Below are 24,665 nucleotides of genomic sequence, written 5' to 3'. Positions count from 1 at the left end.
TTTTGTAGGCACCCCGCCTATACTCTGTACCCTGCTGTATAGCAGGCATCCCACCTGTACTCATACCCTTTTAGTAGCCATCCTGTATGATAGGCTCTATGCCTATTAGTCACCCCCTCGCTCTATAGTAGGAAACAGCCTATATATATTCCACCACCCCCCCCCCCCCCCCGAACACTATATAGTAGGCATCTCATCCATACAGCCCCTCCCCAACCCCCACTGTATAGTAGGTGCCTCACCTATACTCACCTCTCCTGCTTTATAGTGAGCACCCTACCTATACTCACTACCCTCCCCATGTATACCGGGGCACCCACCCCACCTGTACTCACCCAACCTGCTGTAACACAAGCACCCTGCTTCTGCTCAATCACCCTACTGTATAGTAGGTCCACTTAACTATACTCACTGCCTCCTTGCTGTATAATAGATGCCACGTCTATACTTACCTCTCCCCCTCTGTACAGTAGCCATCCCACCTATACACACTCTGACCCTCCCTGCTTAAAAGTTAGTACCTTTCCTAAAACTCACTACTGTCATTGTATTGTAGGCACCCTGCCTATACTAACCATCATGTTGTATAGTAGCTCACTCACCCCCTCCCCCTTTCGCTTTATAGTAGAAAATACATTACATTGGCTTTTTTGGTTTGGTTTCCAAAAAAGGCTTCTGGGAGTCATGTGACCACCAAAGTACTGCTCAAACATTGGAAAAATAGCATCCCCTCTGACCTAAATAACAGCCTCTCCCCAGGGTTTGTCACTCTTTAGTGAGGGAAGAGGCTGGGTAGGGAGAGCTTGTTGTTGATTGTAGGGAAAGTTTGGTGGAGTGACAGTGGAGGCTAGAGCATCAGTAATAGGCTAACTTCTTAAAGGCACAGGCATATTGTCTGTCTGCACCTGACCGTCGGCAGAGGGACAGTGTATGCCGCATCTATGTGCACTGGTGTTTATTTGTCAGTTGCTATCTGCCACTTTGTGAGATTGTCGCATGGTTATTGATGTGTCTGTGTGCTATACTAATCATATTGGCTTTGAAGTACTCAAAACTTTGGAGGCTTGCAAATTATTCAAAAAGTCAGACAACAACCAATAAAACTAGACCTGGAAACTAGACCTAGAACTAGCATCTGTCTTATGACTGCCAGGATAGCAGGCACCAATAAAATAGAATCTCATCTATCACCGGTAAAGGGAATTTTACCTTTTTAAAGCATCAAAGGCAAATATTAATATAAAAATGCACAAAATATACACAGTTTGAAAATATGATTTGAAAACACGTCTTTATTTTGTATTATAGTCTTATGACCAATGACCATTTTCTTATTATAGAAATATATTATAGGAAAAAAAATCCTATCTGTAAAATGACATTTGAAAATAAAGATTACCAATATAATACAAAAAGAGCTGAAAGAAGAAAAAAAAAAACATTACACAAAAATAACAAACAGCCAAAAAAACATCATTCATCTTAAAGGTCTATTTATAAAGAATTCAATGTGTGATTCACACAGCAAATGTCCGCACTATTTTACTACATTCGCTATCATTTTCAAAGGAGATTCACCTTGTTCATCTACCGTTTTCAAAGAGGATTCACCCATCAGCAGCCACATTCAAAGCAAAAGAGAGCGAACAAAGATTTGCCTTTTGTATTTAAAATCAAACATTCACTCATCAACAACTGCATTATACATAGGATATATCCTTTTTGAAATTACCTGCCATAAAATACAGATACAGATGAATGTGTGACATGCATTTGCTGAATGAATTGCATTACAAATACTTTAAAACTAGACCCCTAGGTTCTTCAAAATATAGAAAGTTTTAGGTCACACACCCTTTTATTTGTCAGGGTTAGCCGTTTTCAAGTCACCAACAACTATACAATTGCTTGTTATTAATCACTTGAATCTGATACTTATGTTTAAAGCTGCCAACTTGTCTTCTATTTTTGAATAAAATCTGCAGAATATTTTCTTCTCACCTGGACAAATAAGCAAGGAAAGATATATTGTATGTATAGGGTATGGGTAACAGCTCAGATACAAGAAACAAAGATGCATCTCTCATCTCCTGGCCATTGACCCACAGGGGCAAGCTATGGCTAGTAGGTAGACCAGTTCTCCAGGTGTTGTACTTGACAATAAATTGTGCCTGAAGCTTTTCAGAGAGAGCAGTCAGTGACCCACCACTGGTTAAACCTGGCCGAGGAATGGATGGTGTCGAAGGGTGGGAGTATAGCCAGGGGTCATCACCAACGGTAACTAGAGCTGAGCATAAAACCAGAGCAGAGAGTAAGAATTTGGTTAGTACTCAAGGTCAGGTCAGGTGGAGGTCAAGCATGCTTAGAACAAATAGGTCAACAACAAAGGTGAATCCTATAGAGAGCAAAGGCACACTCCCGCAAGTTAGCAAACTCTGTGACAAGCGGAAAAAGTGTGAAAAAACTGACTCTTGAAAAAGAAACCTGTGGACATGCTCAACTAAAGCTCTCCAGGTGGGAAGCACAATTTAGGGCATTAGGGAATGTTTGTTCGTATGTATAGATGCAGAAATAGAATCTTGGGAGCCCTCATCAGAGGGAGCCAAAAGTAGTGAGAGCCAGCAAGGGAATTAGGATGCACACCAAAGGAAACCAACACTGAGGAAGAATTGTCATAAAGATGAGTCAGTAAGAACTGACCCACAGCAAAATTCTCAATGCCCGACCAGTCCCCAAATGGCTGACTGCATGGTTATATGAATGCTATGCAGATAAGTTCCTGGTATCATGGATGTAGCATCTGGGGTAATGGGTAATTTATGAGACTTCCACTATCAAATTTTCAGAATTTTCAGGGCTCCTTCTCACATTGACTTGTCTTAATTCACATTGATAATGTGATACCTACTGTTTATAGAGATAGGATCGTAGAATTAGTAAAACTTGCTTTCAGGTTATTTAAAGGATCACCTTGGGTCTGAAATATCAAAGTATTCTTACTGAGAACTGGAGCTATTCGGTCCACACTCCCAACATACATACATACATTTAACTAACATACCAGAAACAATTTTTAGAATGACACCTATCCACGGATTTCAGATGAATAGCGTGATCCCCCCCAGCCCCCCAAGTGGCTAAATAATAACAAATGACAACTCTTGTATGACTTCAAAAAGTAAAAACTTTGTAAAGTGTCTCTCAAATAAAGAAAAAACATTTTTTCATCCTTAAAGAAGATATCTACAAAACAATCATTGTTTTCATGTGGAGGTCAACTCATTAAAATGTCCTTTGATGTACAAAAGCAATGTACAGCGGATGCTACAGAAATGTCCAGAAAATAACTTCTTAGCGCTTTACAAAGATGAAATAAGTACTTAATAAAAATATAAATCCTTCCTTCTCTCTTGTGCGTGGAAAAACTCCTTTCTTCTATCCTGGGCATGAAGACCTAAAGTGAAGAAAAATATAATATTACAGACACTAATTTGCAATATAAGATTGTACTTTTATTTTTATGACAGATCAGCAAACTGCAGTAAGAATGTTATTATCTTTAATCTGATTCTGAAAGTTAAAAGAGTAAACTCCAGGTAAAACACTAGATTCAGCCATAATTATGTAAAGTAAAAAAAAGTTTTAACTGAACAGAGAAGCGGTTAGGTAGCAGAAAAGCTAAGTATTTCCTCCCTTTTTTTCAGGTACACTTGTTTTCTGAAACTTTTATGTCATTCCTGTTGCTTTAAAGCAGTATTAAACCCCAAAACAAAAATGTAATATATTGCAGCTCATCAATCAGTGAACATGGTGACTGTTTTTTGGGGGATTTTTTCCCATTATTTTCACCTGCTAATCTAGTCATTAGCATACTTCCTGTCTTGGGGTGTCTCCATTCTGAATGGAGAAGCAAAGGAGACACCATGGACACACGCTTGACACCATCTGAACCAAATAAGTTTATCTTGGTCTCATCAGACCACAGGAAATGGTTCCGGTAATCCATGTCCTTGGTCTGTTTGTTATCAGCAAACTGTTTTCGGGCTTTCTTGTGCATCATCTTTAGAAGAGGCTTCCTTCTGGGATGACAGCCATGCAGACCAATTTGATGCAGTGTGCGGCGTATGGTCTGAGCACTGACAGGCTGACCCTCCACCCCTTCAACCTCTGCAGCAATGCTGGCAGCACTCATACGTCTATTTCCCAATGACAATTGCTGGATAAGACGCTGAGCATGTGCACTCAACTTCTTTGGTCGACCATGGTGAGGCCTGTTCTGAGTGGAACCTGTCCTGTTAAACCCCTGTATGGTCTTGGCCACCGTGCTGCAGCTCAGTTTAAGGGTCTTGGCAATCTTCTTATAGCCTAGGCCATCTTTATGTAGAGCAACAATTCTGAGATCCTCAGATCCTCAGAGAGTTATTTGCCATGAGGTGCCAAGTTGAACTTCCAGTGACCAGTATGAGAGAGTGAGAGCGATAACATCAAATTTAACGTGACTGCTCCCCATTCACACCTGAGACCTTGTAACACTAACAAGTCACATGACACCATGGAGGGAAAATGGCTAATTGGGGCCCAATTTGGACATTTTCAGTTAAGGATGTACTCACTTTTGTTGCCATTGGTTTAGACGTTATTGGCTGTGTGTTGGGTTATTTTGAAGGGACAGCAAATTTACACTATCAAACACTGTTATACAAGCTGTACACTCACTACTTTACATTGTAGCAAAGTATAATTTCTTCAGTGTTGTCACATGAAAAGATAGAATAAAATGTTTACAAAAATGTGAGGGGTGTACTCACTTTTGTGAGATACTGTATGTACATTAAAGTGACCTTTTTTTCCTTTCTTCATAAGTGATCATAAGATCTTTGCTCTCAGCTGCCCAAGGGGCTTAGAGAACTAGGGGTGGAGACTGCATGGGGTGTGCCAGCAGAAGGGCATAGAAACAGCAGTACACTGATCTTTCCATCGATTAGCTGTGCAGGGGGGGGGGGGGGGGTGTCAGCACAAGTCTTATTATTGGTGTACAGGCAGACTGTGGGGTTCATTTACTAAAACTGGAGATTGCACAGAAACTAATCAGCTTCCAGTTTTTATTCTCAAAGCCTAATTGAACAAGCTAAAGTTAGAAGCTGATTGGCTACCATGCACAGCTGCACCAGATCTTGCACTCTCCAGTTTTAGCAAACCAACCCCTGTGCTCCCATGTAGAATGCAAAGAGGAAAACTGACCACACAGGGATTGGTGTGCTTCCATGCCTAGCATGCTCAGTTTGAAACAGAAAAGCAGAGGGACTGGCAGGATCACCAGGTATTTCACACAAAGGAAGCAATACAAAGACAACAGGATTTTTTATTCATACAAGTACATGGTACAACAGACACATATCAGAAAAATGATATGTTGGGGTATCATACTGTACATTTTAGGCAGTTACAGCAACAGGTTTTAAATAAATTAATACAAGCATTGTAAGCGCCCCTTTTATTCTTAAATGGTTTGTCTCAACCCTCTAATTGCTACTTTTACTGGACAGCATGGTCTGTTAAGGGATGTTGAGAAACAACAGAGTTAGAAAACCAATGCAGTTACTATATATATATATATATATAAAGAATTCATAAGCTGCAATATAATAAAAATGATATATTTTGGTTTAATATCGCTTTAAGGTTAGTTGATCTGGCTATGACATTGAAATTCTGCCAGATAAGAGGCTAAAATAGCAGGGAATCTAATTTCTGCCAGTTTGCTAGCATTCATAAAGCGTCAGTAGTCTATAGGTACGAAAATTGGAGAAAAGACAATAAGATAAGTGAGGTTGTTGCCTGTAGCAGCCAAATAGCATTCTTGCTGTTTCCATAAATTAAATGGTAGAGCCAGATTACTCGCTTCAGTTTTTCTTTTTCTATTGTTTTCTATGATATAGTCCCTTTGTGGTATTATATTTGATGCCGCCCTTAAGGGTCAATTCACTAAGTTGTGTGAATTATTTAAATTCTGTTATTTATTGTATCAAACAATAATTTTCATTCAAAGCATTAGATTCATACATATAAATACTGCATTAGTGCTAAATCATGATTTTGAAATAGTATTAAATGGTTTGTGTATAGAAAGCCTCACAAGTTTTTCTTGCACCGATTCCATATTCTTCGCCCTCTCAGCAGGCACTTTTATAGATCCACACAATTATTGACAGGCCAAAGGCTAGCAGTGTTTTATGGGACAGCAATATTTTTAACTTAATTGACTTTTACATAAAAAAAAAAAAAATACCACAAAAATCGATAACATCAAATAAAGCATGCAGTTCAGTGCTCTGTGCTATAAAAGCTTCAAAGAGCTGCAAATAATTTTCATTTGTAAAATTAGTACATCAAGCATGGTAATGAAAATATTACATGTATTACTCTCTATTGATTTGGCCCTCATAGTAAGTAGTTTCAACAAAGCTTTACAAAATCAAATGTCAGTCCACAGAAAACTGATATTTTACTTTTGGGCAGATTGTTCTTTTTTTATTATGAATCTAAGATAAAAAACACAGGGAACACGGCCTAACAGAAGGAAAGCTGAAGTAGTAGGCAATAAAGCGGAGTTCCACACAAAAATGGAACTTCCGCTTTTCGGAACCCTCCCCCCCTCCGGTGTCACATTTGGCACCTTTCAGGGGGGAGGGGGGTGCAGATACCTGTCTAAGACAGGTATTTGCACCCACTTCCGGCATAGACTCCCATGGGAGTCTACGCCTCTTCCCATCCCCACCGCGCTGTCTCCTGGGAAACACACAGCTCCCAGGAGAGAGCGGGGACCACTTGGGACGCGCAGCGCGACTCGCGCATGCGCAGTAGGGAACCGGGAAGTGAAGCCGCAGCGCTTCACTTCCTGATTCCCTCACCTAGGATGGCGGCGGCAGCTGCCGAGAACCGAGCGGGTTCTCAGCGTCGCATGCCGACATCGCTAGACCCTGGCACAGGTAAGTGGCCATGTATTAAAAGTCAGCAGCTGCAGTATTTGTAGCTGCTGGCTTTTAATATTTTTTTTTTTTGGCGGTGTGGGTGGACCCCCGCTTTAATGCTTGGAACAGACTTCCGGCAGATATAGTGAGTCAGTCAACAGAAACTTAATTTAAAGTAGAGCTATGGCCTTCCATTAAATTAAAGTGGTTAGAACTTAAAAAAAAATTAAGAGATTAAGAGAAGAAGGAAAAGCGTAGAGGAGCCTGACAATGGGAGAGGAGGGTAGGGGGAGAGTGAGAGGTTAATACATATATATGTATATACCGTATCTCACAAAAGTGAATACACCGTTCATATTTTTGTAAATATTTTATTATATCATTTCATGTGACAACACTGAAGAAATGACACTTTGCTACAATGTAAAGTAGTGAGTGTACAACTTGTATAACAGTGTAAATGTTCCGTCCCCTCAAAATAACTCAAAACACAGCCATTAATGTCTAAACTTAAATTTGTTAAATTTGGTGTTATCGCTTTAACTCTCTTATACTGGTCACTGGAATTTCAATATGGCACCTCATGGCAAAAAACTCTCTGAGGATATGAAAAAAAGAATTGTTGCTCTAAATAAAGATGGCCAAGGCTATAAGAAGATTGCCAAGACCCCGAAACTGAGCTGCAGCACAGTGGCCAAGACCACACAGTGGTTTAAAAGGATAGGTTCCACTCAGAACAGGCCTCGCCATGGTTGACCAAAGAAATGAGTGCACATGCTCAGTGTCATATTCAGAGGTTTTCTTTGGGAAATAGACGTATGAGTGCTGCTAACATTGCTGCAGAGGTTGAAGGGGTGGGGGGCCAGCCTGTCAGTGCTCAGACCATACGCCGCACACTGCATCAAATTGGTCTGCATGGCTGCCTTACCAGAAGGAAGCCTCTTCTAAGTATAATGCACAAGAAAGCCCGCAAACAGTTTGCTGAAGACAAGCAGACTAAGGTCATGGATTACTTTAACCATGTCCTGTGGTCTGATAAGACCAAGATAAACTTATTTGATTCAGATGGTGTCAAGCGTGTGTGGCAGCAACCACACGAGGAGTCCAAAGTCAAGTGTGTCTTGCCTACAGTCAAGCATGGTGGTGGGAGTGTCATGGTCTGGGGCTGCATAAGTGCTGCCAACACTGGGGAGCTACAGTTCATTAAGGGAACCATGAATGCCAAGATGTACTGTGACATACTGAAGCCGAGCATGGTCCCCTCCCTTCGGAGACTGGGACGCGGGGCAGTATTCCAACATGATAACGACCCCAAACACACCTTCAAGACGACCACTGCCTTGCTAAAGAAGCATGTCTCCAGACCTAAACCCTATTGAGCATCTGTGGGGCATCCTCAAACGGAAGGTGGAGGAGCCCAAGGTCTCTAACATCCACCAGCTCCATTATGTCATCATGGAGGAGTGGAGGGGGACTCCAGCGGCAACCGGTGAAGCTCAGATGAACTCCATGGCCAAGAGGGTTCAGGCAGTGCTGGAAAATAATGGTGGCCACACAAAATATTGACACTTTGAGTTCAATTTGGACATTTTCACTTAGGAGTGTACTCACTTTTGTTGCCAGCGGTTTAGACATTAATGGCTGTGTGATGAGTTATTTTGAGGGGACAGCAAATGCAGCTCAGTTTCAGGGTCTTGGCAATCTTCTTATAGCCTTGGCCATTTTTATTTAGAGCACCAATCCTTTTTTTCAGATCCTCAGAGAGTTCTTTGCCATGAGATGCCATGTTGAACTTCCAGTGACCAGTATAAGAGAGTTAGAGCGATAACACCAAATTTAACACACCTTCTCCCCATTTACTCCTGATACCTTGTAACACTAACGAGTCACATGACACCGGGGAGGGAAAATGGCTAATTGGGCCCAATGTGGACATTTTCACTTAGGAGTGTACTCACTTTTGTTGCCAGCGATTTAGACATTAATGGCTGTGTGTTGAGTTATTTTGAGGGGACAGCAAATTTACACTGTTATACAAGCTGTACACTCACTACTTTACATTGTAGCAAAGCGTAATTTCTTCAGTGTTGGCACATGAAAAGATATAATAAAATATTTACAAAAATGTGAGGGGTGTACTCACTTTCGTGACATACTGTGTGTGTGTGTGTATATGTGTATATATATATATATATATATATATATATATATATATTTGATGAATACTGTTGTCCTTTTTTTAAATAAATGATATATGCCGGTTTGTAATACATAAAACCAAATAAAGTTTAAATTAAAAAAAAAAAAAGAACTCTAAAAAAAAATATGGATCCAGTTCCTTTAAAACATGAATACCAGCATAGTGCTTGTGCTGTGTAATTTCGCCTTTTCCATTATCTAAAATATCTGGCTGATTCTGCCTGGTGCTGCCCTCCCCTCTGTGACTGCCGCTCTCCTTCTCTCCTCCCTTCTGTCCGTCTGATGTCAGCGAGGGATTCTCAGCCCCTCCTACTGTACTTCTCAGATTGGGAGAGGAGATCGGCGGGCAGTCACGTGAGCGCCGAGAGACGCTCTGAAATAAGGTATACAGCAACATATTTTTTTATATAGCACATAGACTGGGGTACATAACATTATTAAACAAAGGGGAATCTATAAAGTACACAAGGTGGCTTTACAACCACTTTAAGTCTTTTTTTTTCTAAAATAAGATAAAAATAACAAAGCTCACATGTATTTGACTTTTTTTTTAAATGTCCTCCTTGGAACTTTGTTCTTTAATCGTCTCCTGACCACACTGCTTGATACCCGTTCTCTCTGTGCTCTCATTCTGTACTCCAAATTTACATGCAGCTGCTGCGAGCGCCGAACACATACCGCAAAAGCCATGTCTCTCCTTCTCTTTCACAGAGGTGATTAACAGTGGCTTTTGCTGTGTGTGTCCCTCTCACGCCTCTGCATATGCGGTGCTCCAAGCGACTGCATGTAGAGATGTAGTACAGGGACTCATTTGGGACTTCAAAAGCTCCAGGGACACAGCAGACAGACATAGAACAGGAAGTGTGTCAGCATGGCTGGAGGACAACTTAAGAAAACACTTAGATGAAGCAAGTTATTGAAAAAAAAGATAATACATGTAATTAATTGTATTTGTATCTGCATATGTACTTACAGTTTTCTTTTAGGGCCCCTGCAAATTCTCAAAAATACATGCTGAGGTTTTCCTGTGAAGTCCACCTAATGCAGCTTCCTGTGGTTGTGTGGCAACAATGCTGCACTGATCCTGAATTTAGAGCACAGTGGCCACTCTCATGTGTCTGCTTGCATTATAATGAAATCAACAAATGTTGCAGGGGGGCATTGCTATCAGCATTGCACCTGGCCACACCTAGCCCCACAGCTTTTTAGATTGACAGAACTGCCTCTGTTGCTAAAACACTCTCACTGTGAGCATAGTTGCCAACATTGGGGAAAAAAAATTCGGGACACTTTTTTTGGCTGTAGGCGGAGTCAGGCTATAATTAGGGGGCGGGGCATGCGATAGTAGGCGGGGCATAAAAAAAAGGAAAAATGCGGCGCGCTTAGCGCGCCGCGCAAAAAAATGGGCGTGGTTTACGTGAAATAGTGGGCGTGGCTTACATGGGCGTGGCTAAATGGGGTGTGGTTAGAGTCTGAGATGAATGAGGGATGCAGAGGGAAAGGGGGGTAGAGGGATGGAGGGACAGCAGACCCAGATCCTACACCATAATAGCAATGTGTATTCCAGAGTTTAATAATCAGCAGATAAAGATACTCCAAACACCTGGTGTTAGCACTTCAATCATCCCGGCACCATGGTTGTTATAATGTCAGGATGATTGAAGCGCATTATTACTATTATTACATTGTAATATAAATAATGAAATCATTCAACTCACCATAATGCAGAATCAGTGGGACCCCTGAGCGTGTCACCTGCCACGTCACCTGCCACCAGATGCCATCAGGTTCCCCCAGCAGAGTCTGTCCTTACATAAGGTGCCCCCAGCAGAGGGGGGAGAAGGGGGTGCAGGTATGTTGGTGACACAGGGGGGAGAGGGGGGTGCAGGTATGGTGGTGACACAGGGGGGAGAGGGGGGTGCAGGTATGTTGGTGACACAGGGGGGTGCAGGTATGGTGGTGACACAGGGGGGTGCAGGTATGGTGGTGACACAGGGGGGTGCAGGTATGGTGGTGACACAGGGGGGTGCAGGTATGGTGGTGACACAGGGGGGGAGAGGGGGGTGCAGGTATGGTGGTGACACAGGGGGGGAGAGGGGGGTGCAGGTATGGTGGTGACACAGGGGGGGAGAGGGGGGTGCAGGTATGGTGGTGACACAGGGGGGGAGAGAGGGGTGCAGGTATGGTGGTGACACAGGGGGGGAGAGGGGGGTGCAGGTATGGTGGTGACACAGGGGGGGAGAGGGGGGTGCAGGTATGGTGGTGACACAGGGGGGGGAGAGGGGGGTGCAGGTATGGTGGTGACACAGGGGGGGAGAGGGGGGTGCAGGTATGGTGGTGACACAGGGGGGGAGAGGGGGGTGCAGGTATGGTGGTGACACGGGGGGGGGGAGAGGGGGGTGCAGGTATGGTGGTGACACAGGGGGGGAGAGGGGGGTGCAGGTATGGTGGTGACACAGGGGGGGAGAGGGGGGTGCAGGTATGGTGGTGACACGGGGGGGAGAGGGGGGTGCAGGTATGGTGGTGACACGGGGGGGAGAGGGGGGTGCAGGTATGGTGGTGACACGGGGGGGAGAGGGGGGTGCAGGTATGGTGGTGACACAGGGGGGAGAGGGGGGTGCAGGTATGGTGGTGACACAGGGGGGTGCAGGTATGGTGGTGACACAGGGGGGTGCAGGTATGGTGGTGACACAGGGGGGTGCAGGTATGGTGGTGACACAGGGGGGGAGAGGGGGGTGCAGGTATGGTGGTGACACAGGGGGGGAGAGGGGGGTGCAGGTATGGTGGTGACACAGGGGGGGAGAGGGGGGTGCAGGTATGGTGGTGACACAGGGGGGGAGAGGGGGGTGCAGGTATGGTGGTGACACAGGGGGGGAGAGGGGGGTGCAGGTATGGTGGTGACACAGGGGGGGGAGAGGGGGGTGCAGGTATGGTGGTGACACAGGGGGGGGAGAGGGGGGTGCAGGTATGGTGGTGACACAGGGGGGGAGAGGGGGGGTGCAGGTATGGTGGTGACACAGGGGGGGAGAGGGGGGTGCAGGTATGGTGGTGACACAGGGGGGGAGAGGGGGGTGCAGGTATGGTGGTGACACAGGGGGGGAGAGGGGGGTGCAGGTATGGTGGTGACACAGGGGGGGAGAGGGGGGTGCAGGTATGGTGGTGACACAGGGGGGAGGGGGGTGCAGGTATGTTGGTGACACAGGGGGGAGGGGGGAATCAGGTATGGTGGTGACACGGGGGGAGAGGGGTGCAGGTATGGTGGTGACATGGTGTGCAAGAGGGGAGCCAGGACCATCAATGTCCCCAGCCAGCGGAGCCCCAGTCCATCCATGCTGGACCTCAGCCTTTGAGAAGTGTACTGCAGGGAAAGCTCCAAGCCTCCCATACACTGAGTACACCCCCTCCCCCTATCTCTCTTCTCCCCCACTACACTGACAGGCCACTACTCACAGGTCAGACAACTCCTGAACAGCCAGATGAAAGCCTCCCTTCTTCCCTCCCGTCACTCCCACTATTCCTCAGAGCTCCGTTGGACACAGGGGGGGGGGGGGGGGGGGAGGGTGATGGCAGTGGAGGCTGATCACGTCTTCCTTGTGTTCAGTGGAGAGCGGGGAGGGGTTGCCAATCCCTCCAGCCAATAGGCTTCAGTGTACAATAGAATTTTCTATTTGTACACTGAAGAGAGAAGCGGATTGGCTGCCCCTCTCCCCTGCACTGAACACAAGGGGAACTTTGTGACTGACTCGTGGAGGCAACGGCGGCCATTTTTGTGGAGCCGTTGCCGTTTTTTACAAAAACACTCACGATTTTCTCGGGACAAACCCCAAAAATTCGGGAAAACACCCGGGACAAAATTAAATCGGGACAAGGGTCCCAAAATCGGGATTGTCCCGGGAAAATCGGGACTGTTGGCAACTATGTGTGAGCTGCACTGTCTGGGGAGGGGAGCAAGTGAGACACAAATGAAGAGGGATTTGAATCCCTCAGTGGAGGGTAAAGGAAGATGTGTTTACTTTATGAGGGTGATGCATCACAAAATAACTGGATTTGGTACTTGTTTAGACTGTCATACTGGAGACATTAGCTGTACATTTAACACACTTGTGATAAACAAATATCTATGCTTTGTAGGCCTTTTTCTGACATCATTTTTGGACATTTTAAAGATGCACAGAGAATCATGTGAAAAACTAAGCAATAATGAATCATTAATTGTATGTCTTTGTGCATATTGTAAAAATATGTATTCAGGTGTTAAAATCCAACAAAGGTAAAAAGAATGTATTAGGAATGTGTTAGAGCAGGGCAGAGTTAGACCCTCTGCCTGTCTTTAGGGGGGAGTTTTTCTTTTGCCATCTGTGTGCCTGTTGGTGAGATTTGCACTCACTTCCTGTCAGGACAGGAAATTATGAAAAAGCTATCCAAAGGGAAAAAAGACAAAAACACATTCATAGAGAGTAGGGACAGGTAAAATCTCTGACAAGTGTCTGGATACTAGATACTGCATTATGACAAACTAAGGCTGGGCTTACATTATATAATTTTCTTGTACAACTTTCCTTTTGATTTACCAAAACCATAAATCCAAACACTTTCAATTTGTATGCAATCAGGCAGGCCCTTGTACTACATGTTTAAATCTAAAGGAAATTAAACAAGATATTATATAATGTATGGCCAGCTTAATTATTTGGACACATTAAGTCTGTATAAGTCTGTATAATAACAGAGGCATGTTTTGTGATGACCCTTGATGCCCACTTTAAAAAAAGAATTAATAAAAAAAGTTCTAATAATGTATTCATTACTTTGGTTGCCTTTCTGTTGCAGAGATAACTGAACTCTTGTACTTCTTGTAAGAAAGATATACAGTATGGGGAAATCTTTACAATGGAACAGAATGAAAATACAAAAGGCAGAAAGAAAAACCTGACTAAAATTTTAACTCATCCCTACTTTGTCCAAAACGAAATAATATCAGTTTGTCTGGAATTAGGCTTTAAAGGCTAAATTAACGTTTTCCAGAAAATATACTATGTGGTCAAGGGGCCCCAGTGGGTATTAAATAATGTGCAGCTTTATTAACCGCTTGCCGCCCGACCACCTTCATATGACGGCTGGGCGGTGCAGCTCTCGTTCTGGGCAGGCGCCATATGACGTCCATCCATTTAAACAGAGCATGCGCGCGATCGTGTGCGCGCAGCCCTGTACTGTCGGTGGCGGCGTGTCACCAAGACACCGCTCGTCACCAACGAGGTTGAACAGCCATTGGGCATGGCTGTTTACCAAGTTGTCACAACCAATCACAGATGGTACCTCATCACTTTACACGGCACATGCGTGCGATCGCGGGTGCGCTGCGCGTGCACGTCAGTGGCATCGTGTTCCCGGGAACACTGCTCATCACCGACGCTGGTAAACGGCCATTGGCCAGCGGCTGTTTACCATGTGATCGGCTGTGATCCATTCAAAGCCGATCACTAAATGTAAACACAGATCGGTAACTACCTGTTACTGGCTCTTTCCTCCTCACACACCGTTTCCAGTGTGAGGAGAGAAGAGCCAGGAGCAGTGAGTTACAGATTTGTGTTCTGTAGTGTCTGCACCAGCACCACACTTGTCCCATCCCCCCCCCATTGTCATCGGCCACCCAACAGTCACCCCATAAAGTGCACCTGTCACATAATAGACTCACATCGTCATCACCTATCAGTGAACATCACCTGCCACCCATCCCACAGCCCATCAGTGACCGTCACCTGCCACTCATCACACAACCATCAGCGTCATGTCCAAAAAAGTATATACCAATGAGGAGGTGTTCCACATCCTCTCCATGACTGATGAGAGCATCTGGGAGTTCATCAGATTCCAATTCTGATTCCAAATCAAATTCGGCATTTGAACCGATTGAAAGTAGTGGATTGGCAAATGATTCGGATGAAGAATGGGTCCCTCCTAAAAGGGCACGGCGCTCTGGAAACCAGGCAGCCGCCAACAACCAGGATTATATTCCCAGGCGCAGTACAAGCGCTGCCGCCAGCAATAGGCCCCAAGAACAAATTCCCAGGCCCAGTACCAGCGCTGCCACCAGTGATAGGCCCCCGGAAACAAATGCCCTGTACCAGTGCTGCCGCCGGGGATAGGCCCGGGAACAAATGCCCGGGCACAGTACCAGTGCTGCCACATCACGCCTGAGTACCAGCACAGGTAATTAAAATCCCCCAACTACTGGAGTGTCATGTCCCCCAAGAGCCAGGGCCTCTACATACATGCCAGATGGTCTTGCCAACCCAACATGGCTGCCTTCCGACTCAGGATCACCAATTATTCCCCCATTCACAGCACAGCCAGGTGTGCAGGCCAACGCCCCAAAATTTCACAACCCCCAATCATTATATGCCCGCCCATTTGAGTGGAGAGAACTGAATTTGGAGGAGTTCAAATTGTTTATGGGCCTTACCATAAACATGGGGCTTACAAAAAAAATTAAGGACATGCCTATTGGTCCACCAACCCCATCCACCACATGCCCATTTATTCTGCCTGTCTGTCCAGGTCCCGATATGAGATGATTATGCGATTCCTTCATTTTAGCGACAACACCCAGTGCCCTCCCCGCAATCATCCAAATTATGATAAGTTATATAAAAGTTGCCCACTGATAAATTTCTTTTCCCAATGATTTGCAGAACTCTATGTCCCCGATCAGCATATATTTGTAGATGAGTCCCTGGTATCCTTTTCCTAGCAAAAGGGCCAGATACGGAGTCAAATTTTACAAGCTCTGTGAGATAGTCATGGGATATCTGTATGCGTTCCAGATATATGAAAGAAGAGATTCCCAGCTCCAGCCCCCTGAGTGCCCGGTCTACATGGGCCCAACTGGATAAATTGTATGGGACCTGGCATACCCACTTCTGAAAAAAGCATATCACATATACTTTGACAACTTCTACACCAGCCTGCCCCTTTTCAAACACTTATACATCGCAAAAACCCTGGCCTGCGGAACCTCCAGAAAGAATAGGAAGGGTTTCCCACAATCTCTACTGAACAAAAAGCTGCGAAGGGGGGAAAGAGCAACATTGAGATGCAACAAAGTGCTGGTGTTGAGGTGGAAGGATAACAGGAACGTGCACACGATGTCCACCATCCATGATGACACTACAATTGAGGTTCAAAGAAGACAAGGTCCCATTTAAAAGCCAACATATGTCCAAGAATACAATCTCTACATGGGGGGGGTAGATTTCAATGATCAAATGATTCAGCCCTATTTGTCAATAAGGAGGTCCCGATTCTGTTAGAAGAAGGTAGCAATTTATCTCATTCATTTGGCCATTTATAATTTCTATGTAGTCTACACCAAATCCATGGAAAGCCCCGCCCCTTCCTAAAATTCATAGAAGAAGTTGTCATGTCTCTCATCTATCAACAAAGACCCCCTCCCCCAGAAGATCTTCGTTCTGATGCTGTTAGCTGACTTCATGAGCGCCACTTCCCGTACAACATTCCATCATCTGAAGCAGGCCGAAGACGGCAAAAAAAAATGTTGCGTGTGCAGCAAAAGAGGATTTTGAAGAGATACAAGCTACCATTGCCCCCACTGTCCCTCCCAACCTGACCTTTGCATTGTTGATTGCTTCCAACTTTATCATACATCCCTAAAATATTAGCCCATATTTTTAACCATTACCCCATTTTCATCATCTGTGCTGACCATTTTTGATGCTCCCCCAAATAACCATGCCACTGCCTTCCACGTGAAGTGACCCAGGCCTGTTTTATGACTATGCCTCTGTCTACCGTTTGGACTGCTTCCACGTGAACTAACCCTGGCCTGTTTTGCGATTATGCATCTGCCTACCATTTGGATTGCTTCCACGTGAACTGACCCTGGCCTGTTTTATGGACTATGCTTTTGCCTACCACTTGGACTGATCTGTTGCCCTGTTACTGTAGTACACAGGGGTTTCACATGTGTGAGTGGCTCCAGAATTGTTTTTTCGATGGAGAAAATAACTTTTTTTGTTTTCTCTGGGTTTTGTAATTTCCAGATTAGGGTCTGGAGTCCGGGGGCTTCATAGAGATTTGGGTGGGCGAAGCCTCTACCCCTGTGGGCCTGTGCACAGGTCTTACCTGATTGCGGCCCTCAGCCTGCTACTGACTTACTGCCATCACGCCTCTGCCTGCCGCATGAACGGACCATACCTAGGCCCGCTACCTGGACTATGCAAATAATTGTCTGTAGCAAGAGGCAGCATGTTTATGAAGAGCTGGAGAGCGGTACAATAATGAGTGTCTGCAGGGAGCAGTGTACCAGGATCAATATTATGGCTTTGCTGGATGTCTCTGCCTGGACAATTTCTATGAACAAATGCTTTGGCTGTGCTGACAATGTCCTTGTGCTGACTATAGACAATATTACTGCCTGCTGCCAGGATAATTACTATTGCTGTCACTAAGCACATCCCTGCCTGCTGTCTGCACCAGTGCTCTCCTCTGTGGACGCTACTAAAAGCACAGGTAATACTTTTTTTTTTTTTTTACCCTTTCCGCAATAGAATTTATTTTGGATTGTAATTCTTGGTATGTACATGCTATGTGTTAGAAATATGAAGGGCCTTCAAAAATGATAGGTTGCCAGGAATTTATATATGTAATTTATGCACCTAGAACGCCTGATGGTGCTACATGGATGTTGGACCTCTGTATGTGGCCAAGCTGTGTAAAAGTCTCACACATGTGGTATCGCCATACTCAGGAGGAGTAGCAGAATGTATTTTGGGGTGTCATTTTTAAAATGTATTTGCTATGTGTTGGAAATATCTTATAAATGGACAAAAACTTCTGGAAAAAAATGAACTGTTCAAAAGGCTCATTGTGCCTCATAGATTATACACTGGGGTGTTTGCTTTCCAAAATGGGGTCATTTTGTGGGCAATTCCATTGTCCTGGTGCTCCGGGGCCTTCAAAAGTGTAATAGGTGGTTGAGAAATGAGATGTGTAATTTATGCTCGTAGAACGCCTGAAGGTGCTACTTTAATTTTGGGCCTTTGTATGTGGCTAGGCTGTGTAAAAGTCTCACACCTGTGGTATCGCCATACTCGGGAAGAGTAGCAGAATGTATTTTGGGGTGTAATTTGTTGTATGCATATGCTCTGTGAGAGAAATAACCTGTTAATATGACAATTTTGTAAAAAAAAAAAATCTTCATTTTGCAAAGAATTGTGGGAAAAAATTACATAAAAAAAAAAAAAAACTCACCATGATACTTACTTGATACCTTGGAATGTCTACTTTCCAAAAAGGGGTAATTTGGGGGGTATTTGTACTTTCCTGACTTGTTAGTGTCTCAAGAAATGAGATAGACCTTCAGTACATCAGGTGTGATCAGGTGTGATCAATTTTCAGTGATTGGCACCATAGTTTGTAGACTAACTTTCACAAAGACCAAATAATATATACCAATTTGGGTTATTTTTACCAAAGATGTGTAGCAGTATAAGTTGTGGCCAAAATTTATGAAGAAAAATTAATAATTTGCAAAATGTTATGAGAGAAACAAAGAAAAGGGCATTTTGTTCACAAAATTTAAGTTTTTTTTAATTAATAGCACAAAAAAATAAAAAAACCCACTATTGATTAAATACCACCAAAAGAAAGTTCTATTTGTGTGGAAAAAAAGGACGCAAATTTCATATGGGTACAGTGTTGCATGACTGAGTAATTCTCATTCAAAGTGTAAGTGCCCCGTATTGAAGTGGTTAAATGTTCATTCATTTCTTTTTCATATCTGTAGACCTTTTGTCCCACCACCCCCCAGAAGCTAAAAAAAAGTCCCAGTTAGCAATTCTCATACCCTGCCTTGTTGCTAGGATGTGAAAACTGTTGGTTTTCCTTCCTATAATGCTGGGAGTGAGCATCCAATGGTTTTAATGTCTTAGCAACAAGATGGGATCTGGGAATTGCTAACTGAGAGATTTTGGCCAGACTTTCTAGGGGACAAAAATGGCCTACAGGTATGGCAATATAATTAATAATTGTTTTACAAAGCTGCACAGTTTTTTTAATACTTACTGAAGCCCCCTGAGTGCATTGGCTATTTTCTGGAAAAGGTGAACTTAGCCTTCAAGAAGAAAAAAATGTGCTTTGGTCAGAATGGCCAAATGGTCTGTTTTTTAAACTGATTAGCTCATCACTTCTTCTGCTCTCTTGTCTTCCTAGCCTCTCCTTTTGTAATAGCCATAAAAAAAAAGTGCGGCGTCTAACTTTCATTTGAGATCATGAAACTCAACCCCATATATTTCACCATCAAAGTCATTGAAAGTTGTAAAACGTCACACTAACACCACAACTGATATACCCACTTTACAGAAAGACACATTAACACTAAAAGACAGAAACGTACCTGCTTGTGTGTGAGTTCTTTGATTCACATTTTCAGATATAGAAGGCCCAGTAGCTGCGGATGTGAGGAGATCAGGCTTTGATGCTGACTCCTGCAGCTGACCCGAATATCTCTCAGGCTGCAGGAGATTAAGAAATGAGCCACATTTTCCATCAGGTCCTGGAACCATTTGAAATTCTGGCACTGAATGGTGGTGATACACAGAATTAACATGGGCAGGGGGTCCAAAATGATGGAAATGCCAGAGATCTGCCGGCTGCTGGTGCTGCTGGTAGACTGCTGTGGATGGGTAGTGTTCAGATGGTGAGCCCAGTGGTGATAATACAGGAGATGACATCTGAACAGGAGGGTTGGATTGATAGGGCTTTGTCCAGGTGTAATCTTCCATCAACACATTACTGCCTGAAATGTCAAGAACAGAAACTGCAAATTGGTGGAAATAACAACATTTCAGAAAGGTAATACTATAGTGTATTTCAAGCCACAGTGCACATTGGGAACACATACTGAGTAAGTAATGTAGTTTATCTGAAACTAATGTTTGATGTGGGCATCTTTTGTAACAAACTTTGTTGTGCCCTATTTTATGATAATATATATAATCATTTTACTGCTCTTTCATTTTACATACGTGCACACTCCTAATTTGTAACAGGCATAAAGACTTAAACACCTAGTCTATGTTGCTGCAGTTTTATTATCTATTTGATCAGCCTTTCCAATAATGTAATTTTAGTCAGTACACATTTAGAGTTGTGATGTTTACTTGAGTGACTTTGAAGAGCCTATGTATATAAGATTTGCTGTGCGAATGTGTCAATTTGCACAGGAACAAATCTTTACTGTAATTTGTATAGTATGTTTATTTCTTAGGATGGTCAGTGCCATATGGTGAAACCAATATAATATTTTTCTTGATTAAGGTATTTCATGAAAAATACTGCATACTCGCCACTAGATGGCGCTGACAATTCTAGGCAATAAACTTATAGGCATATTATGGTGAAGATTTGGTGTGTCTATGTGAATTAGTGACACATTTGCAAAGCAAATGTTTATACATAGACTCCTTAGTTTAACTTTCATATTTTTACATGATTGCTGTTTTATATTTTGATCACTGTATCATGCATACTGATTTGCACGGTACATTGTTTTTTGCTGCTGGGAGCATGGTGCTGGCTTTTTACACAGGAAGCAAATAGAAATCACTATATGTTGTACTTGAAGTGGAAATTTACCCAAAATAGGAAGTTCCGCTCCTCCTCCTTCCCCTCATTCCATAACAATGGCTTTGACAGGTACCCGCTTCCCCGTTTGACCCCCCCCCTTTCCCCACTGCGTTCTGGGACACATCAGAGATCCCAGAAGACTGTGTAAGCATTCATAAAGCACAGTGTGGCAGTTGGAAGCCAACTGTGAAGCCACACGGTTTAACTGCTGGTTTCCCTTGGTTAAGATGCCAGCGCCTGAACCCATAGCCAATTGAAGAATCTGGTTGGGTAAAGACATTTTTCATTTTTTTTGGAGGGGGGGGGGGGGGACTGGAGCTCTTTTTTAACCCCGCTAACCTTACTCTTCATATAATGCCTTACCTCCCCCAACACTTAATCATAACCCTAACATGTAGACTAACCCTTAAATTCAGTCCTGAAACTAAACAATCCTTGGCAATTACAGGTGAATAGATGATGAAAAATGGAAAAGGAAAGGCTACCTTCAGTGAAGGCTGCATATCAGAGTGATCCATAAATCCAGAGATTTAGGCAGCTGAGTTTGCATGTAAATATTGATTTTTCCGGGAAAAGTCATACTTGGAGATGCTCTCTGACAATCCCTTTTGGTCCTTATATGTGATGGATGACCTCGCTAACCAAACTGGTATAATCCTATTGCTAATTCCCCTAACCATTGACTTTACATTAAACTAATCTAACCTTCTAACTGAACCTTAACATTAAACAATCCCATCCTGCAGTATATGTCTTATAGGGCTCCTGTAGATAGGCATTGCCATTTGAATGCCACACAAATGCATATGCTCAAATGGAAAAGCAGCATTTGTCAAGAAAAGACTGTGTTTGCCCTGCTTTGCCTGCAGTTCAAATACACCTCTAAAGGACATGCTGCACCCAAAGAAACACAACACAAAGCAGATCAAATGCAACCTCTGAGCTGTAATTACACTGCTCTATTGAAGTCAATAGGAATTTGCTGACCTGCATTTGATGTGTGTTTCAAACGCAAGTCAAACAAAGGAAAACAACAACCTTCTACTTGAGCCTTTTTCTGCACTAGGAGTAGTACCAACATATCCTCATAGTCCTATGCCAAAACACTAGTTCACCAACACTAAGACACTACTGCTGAAAGTAATTGATCTACATATTCTCTAGCCAGTGCAGTGGCTGTCAACTTATGAGCAAAAGAGGACCTCAAGTGTGGCCTCTGACATCACCAAATCATCACAGCGCATAATGTTCAATAAAGTATTATGTAATGCTTGAGAGGGCTGTCCGAAACTGCAGACCTAATAGAGGAAATGAGGGTCAGAGAGTGTGGCTACATTTTTGGCCAGGGATTTGCTACAGAAGACAATACTAAACTGAGAACATGTTACATGAGGCTAGAAGAGATCAATGCTATTACCCTAATCAATGTTCCCAATACAGCCTGCTGAGGTCCGAGGGCTGCAAAACATATACCAAATGGTCACAAGTTGGGCACCAGGGATCTAGTGGCTATCTGCATGTCCTTGGAAACACAGAGCCAATCAGATCAACAATTCAGCCACATGGAGAGTGCATTGTTTGCAGTAAGCCAGGGGTAACAAATAGGAGCTGTCCTTGCTAGGTTGTTTTTAAAGGTGCAAGTTCTGGGGCTGTGATTCCCAGCAAGTTATTGAACTGGAATAATTATGCAGCCAGTGATGCTGGAACTTCTGAAGCATATTTGCCTTTTCTTTTTGAAAGAAAAGAAGAATTATGAAGTACCATTGTGCTTATTTGTTATATTTTAAATGCTCAGTCAAGCCAATTCTCATGGGTTCTGATGTTTTGACTTCCCCCAGAACAAGTATAGAAATAAGAAACACTGACACTCATTCAAAGCATGCTTTATTCCAATCTGTGACTTAAAAGTACTTAAGTCAGAGGCAGCCAGGCAAGTAGCATTTTCAGAAAGAGACAGCAATGACAGCCCCTGTACTCTTGAAGGATATTGCTGTTGACATAGATGCCACAGACAAGGCCATATTTAGCTATCATGCTGCCCTACAAACACCCAAAAGAGGATGCCATCGTAGAAGCTCCATCATCTCATTATCTTAGGAACAACAAGTGCTTGAATGCGCCATTGTGATCTGCTTTTTTTGCTATAACTGTATAGACCATGAAACAAGAGGCAGTAGAGATGTTTAATTGTTTCCACGTACAGTTCTCTATATTTAGCCTTAAATTAATTTCATAATTATGGGAAACTACATCAAACGTGTTTATTTTTTTAATTGGTGTTGCCCACTAGGGATGAGCCGAACACCCCTCGGTTTGGTTTGCACTGGAACATGCAAAAAATTTGTGCGAACATGCGAACACCGTTAAAGACTATGGGACACGAACATGAAAAATCAAGTGTTCATTTTAAAGGCTCATTTGCAAGTTATTGCTATAAAAAGTGTATGGGGACCCCTGGTACTGCCTCATGGGACATGTATCAATGCAAAAAACAGTTTTAAAAACAATCATTTTTTCAGGAGCAGTGATTTTAATAATGCCTAAAGTGAAACAGTAAAAATGAAATATTCCTTTAAATATAGTGCCTGGGGGGTCCCCTTGGTCTGCCTGTAAAGCAGCACATCTTTCTGATGTTTTTTACAGTCCTGCAGCAAAATTACATTTCTAAAGGAAAAAATTTCACCAAAAATTGCACGTGGCTGTAATGTATTGTCGGCTCCCAGCAATATAGATGAAAAACCATTGAAAAATATGGGGTGTGCCCCCCCCCCCAGTCCATACCAGGCCCTTCGGGTCTGGTATGAATATTAAGGGGAACCCCACGCCAGAATAAAAATAAATAAAAATGGCGTGGGCCCCCCCCCCAAAATCTATACCAGACCCTTATCTGAGCATGCAACCTTGCAGGTCAGGATATTAAAAAAAACAAAAGTGTCCCGTGATGTCCATCCATCTTCAATCACGATGCCAACAGATCTGAAAAATAGAAAATAAAAAGCTCCGCCCTGATGGGAGGCGTCCCGTCGACTGCTGTCTCTTGGCTGTGACAACTGTTATATAGGCAAGGGCGGGGCCACCCAGTGACGTAAACAGTGACCCCGCCCCCCCTGGCGTCACATGAGTGATTGAAGATGGATGGACATAGCAGGACACTTTTTTTTTTATTAATAAAGGAGTTGTCAAAAACTGTCTCCTGTCGTTTTTACATTTTTGACACTTTTTTGGTGAATGGGTAGGGGTACAATGTACCTGATACCCAGTCACATAGGGTGGGGGGCAAGGATCTGGGGACCCCCTTGTTAAAGGGGGATTCCAGATCCTGATAAACCCCCCGTCCCGCAGACCCCTACAACTACTGGGCAAGGGTTGTGGGGATGAGGCCCTTGGGGGGGACCTGGCCTGGTATGGCCTGGTATGGTTCAGGAGGGGGGGCACTCGCTTGTCCCCCCCTATCCTGACCTGCCAGGTAGCATGCTCGGATAAAGAGACTGGGATGGATTTTGGGAGGACCCCCACGCCATTTTTTTTACAATTTTGGCGCAGGGTTCCCCTTAGGGTTCCCCTTAACCACTTCAATACACTGTGTTATATATACTAAACTGCCTGCACTGACTGAATAAAGTCTACACTGAACATCTAGTCTACCACGAAATGCAGAGTATATGTGTATATATATATATATATATATATATATATATATATATATATAAAAAATACACTGCCTGCACACCACTAACTATCCTGCCTGCCTAATCTAGCTCAATCTATTTCCATCCACACACTATACACGGCCTCTATGTAAGCATCCTTATATAGTGTGGAGCGTGGACTTAGTCCCCCTGAGCCATG

At 43.5% G+C, this 24,665-nt stretch overlaps 1 protein-coding gene across 1 annotated transcript in view; it reads right to left on the bottom strand.

Moving 5' to 3' along the window:
• Positions 1 to 1,274: 1,274 nt before the first annotated feature.
• Positions 1,275 to 24,665, bottom strand: part of VGLL1 (vestigial like family member 1) — a 71,669-nt gene continuing 48,278 nt past the window's right edge. Inside the window, exons 3-4 of the mRNA XM_073599225.1 lie at positions 19,585 to 19,986; positions 1,275 to 3,454 (exon numbers count right to left, since the gene is read on the bottom strand). Coding sequence (XP_073455326.1) covers positions 3,381 to 3,454; positions 19,585 to 19,986 — 476 coding nt within the window. The 3' untranslated portion in view covers positions 1,275 to 3,380. The remainder of the gene's footprint in view (positions 3,455 to 19,584; positions 19,987 to 24,665) is intronic.

The sequence above is a fragment of the Aquarana catesbeiana genome, linkage group LG09 (assembly GCF_042186555.1).
Source record: "Aquarana catesbeiana isolate 2022-GZ linkage group LG09, ASM4218655v1, whole genome shotgun sequence".
NCBI classification, from domain to species: Eukaryota; Metazoa; Chordata; class Amphibia; order Anura; family Ranidae; genus Aquarana; species Aquarana catesbeiana.
The sequence above is the reverse complement of the archived record's forward strand: the minus strand, read 5'-3'. Positions and strand labels throughout refer to the sequence as shown.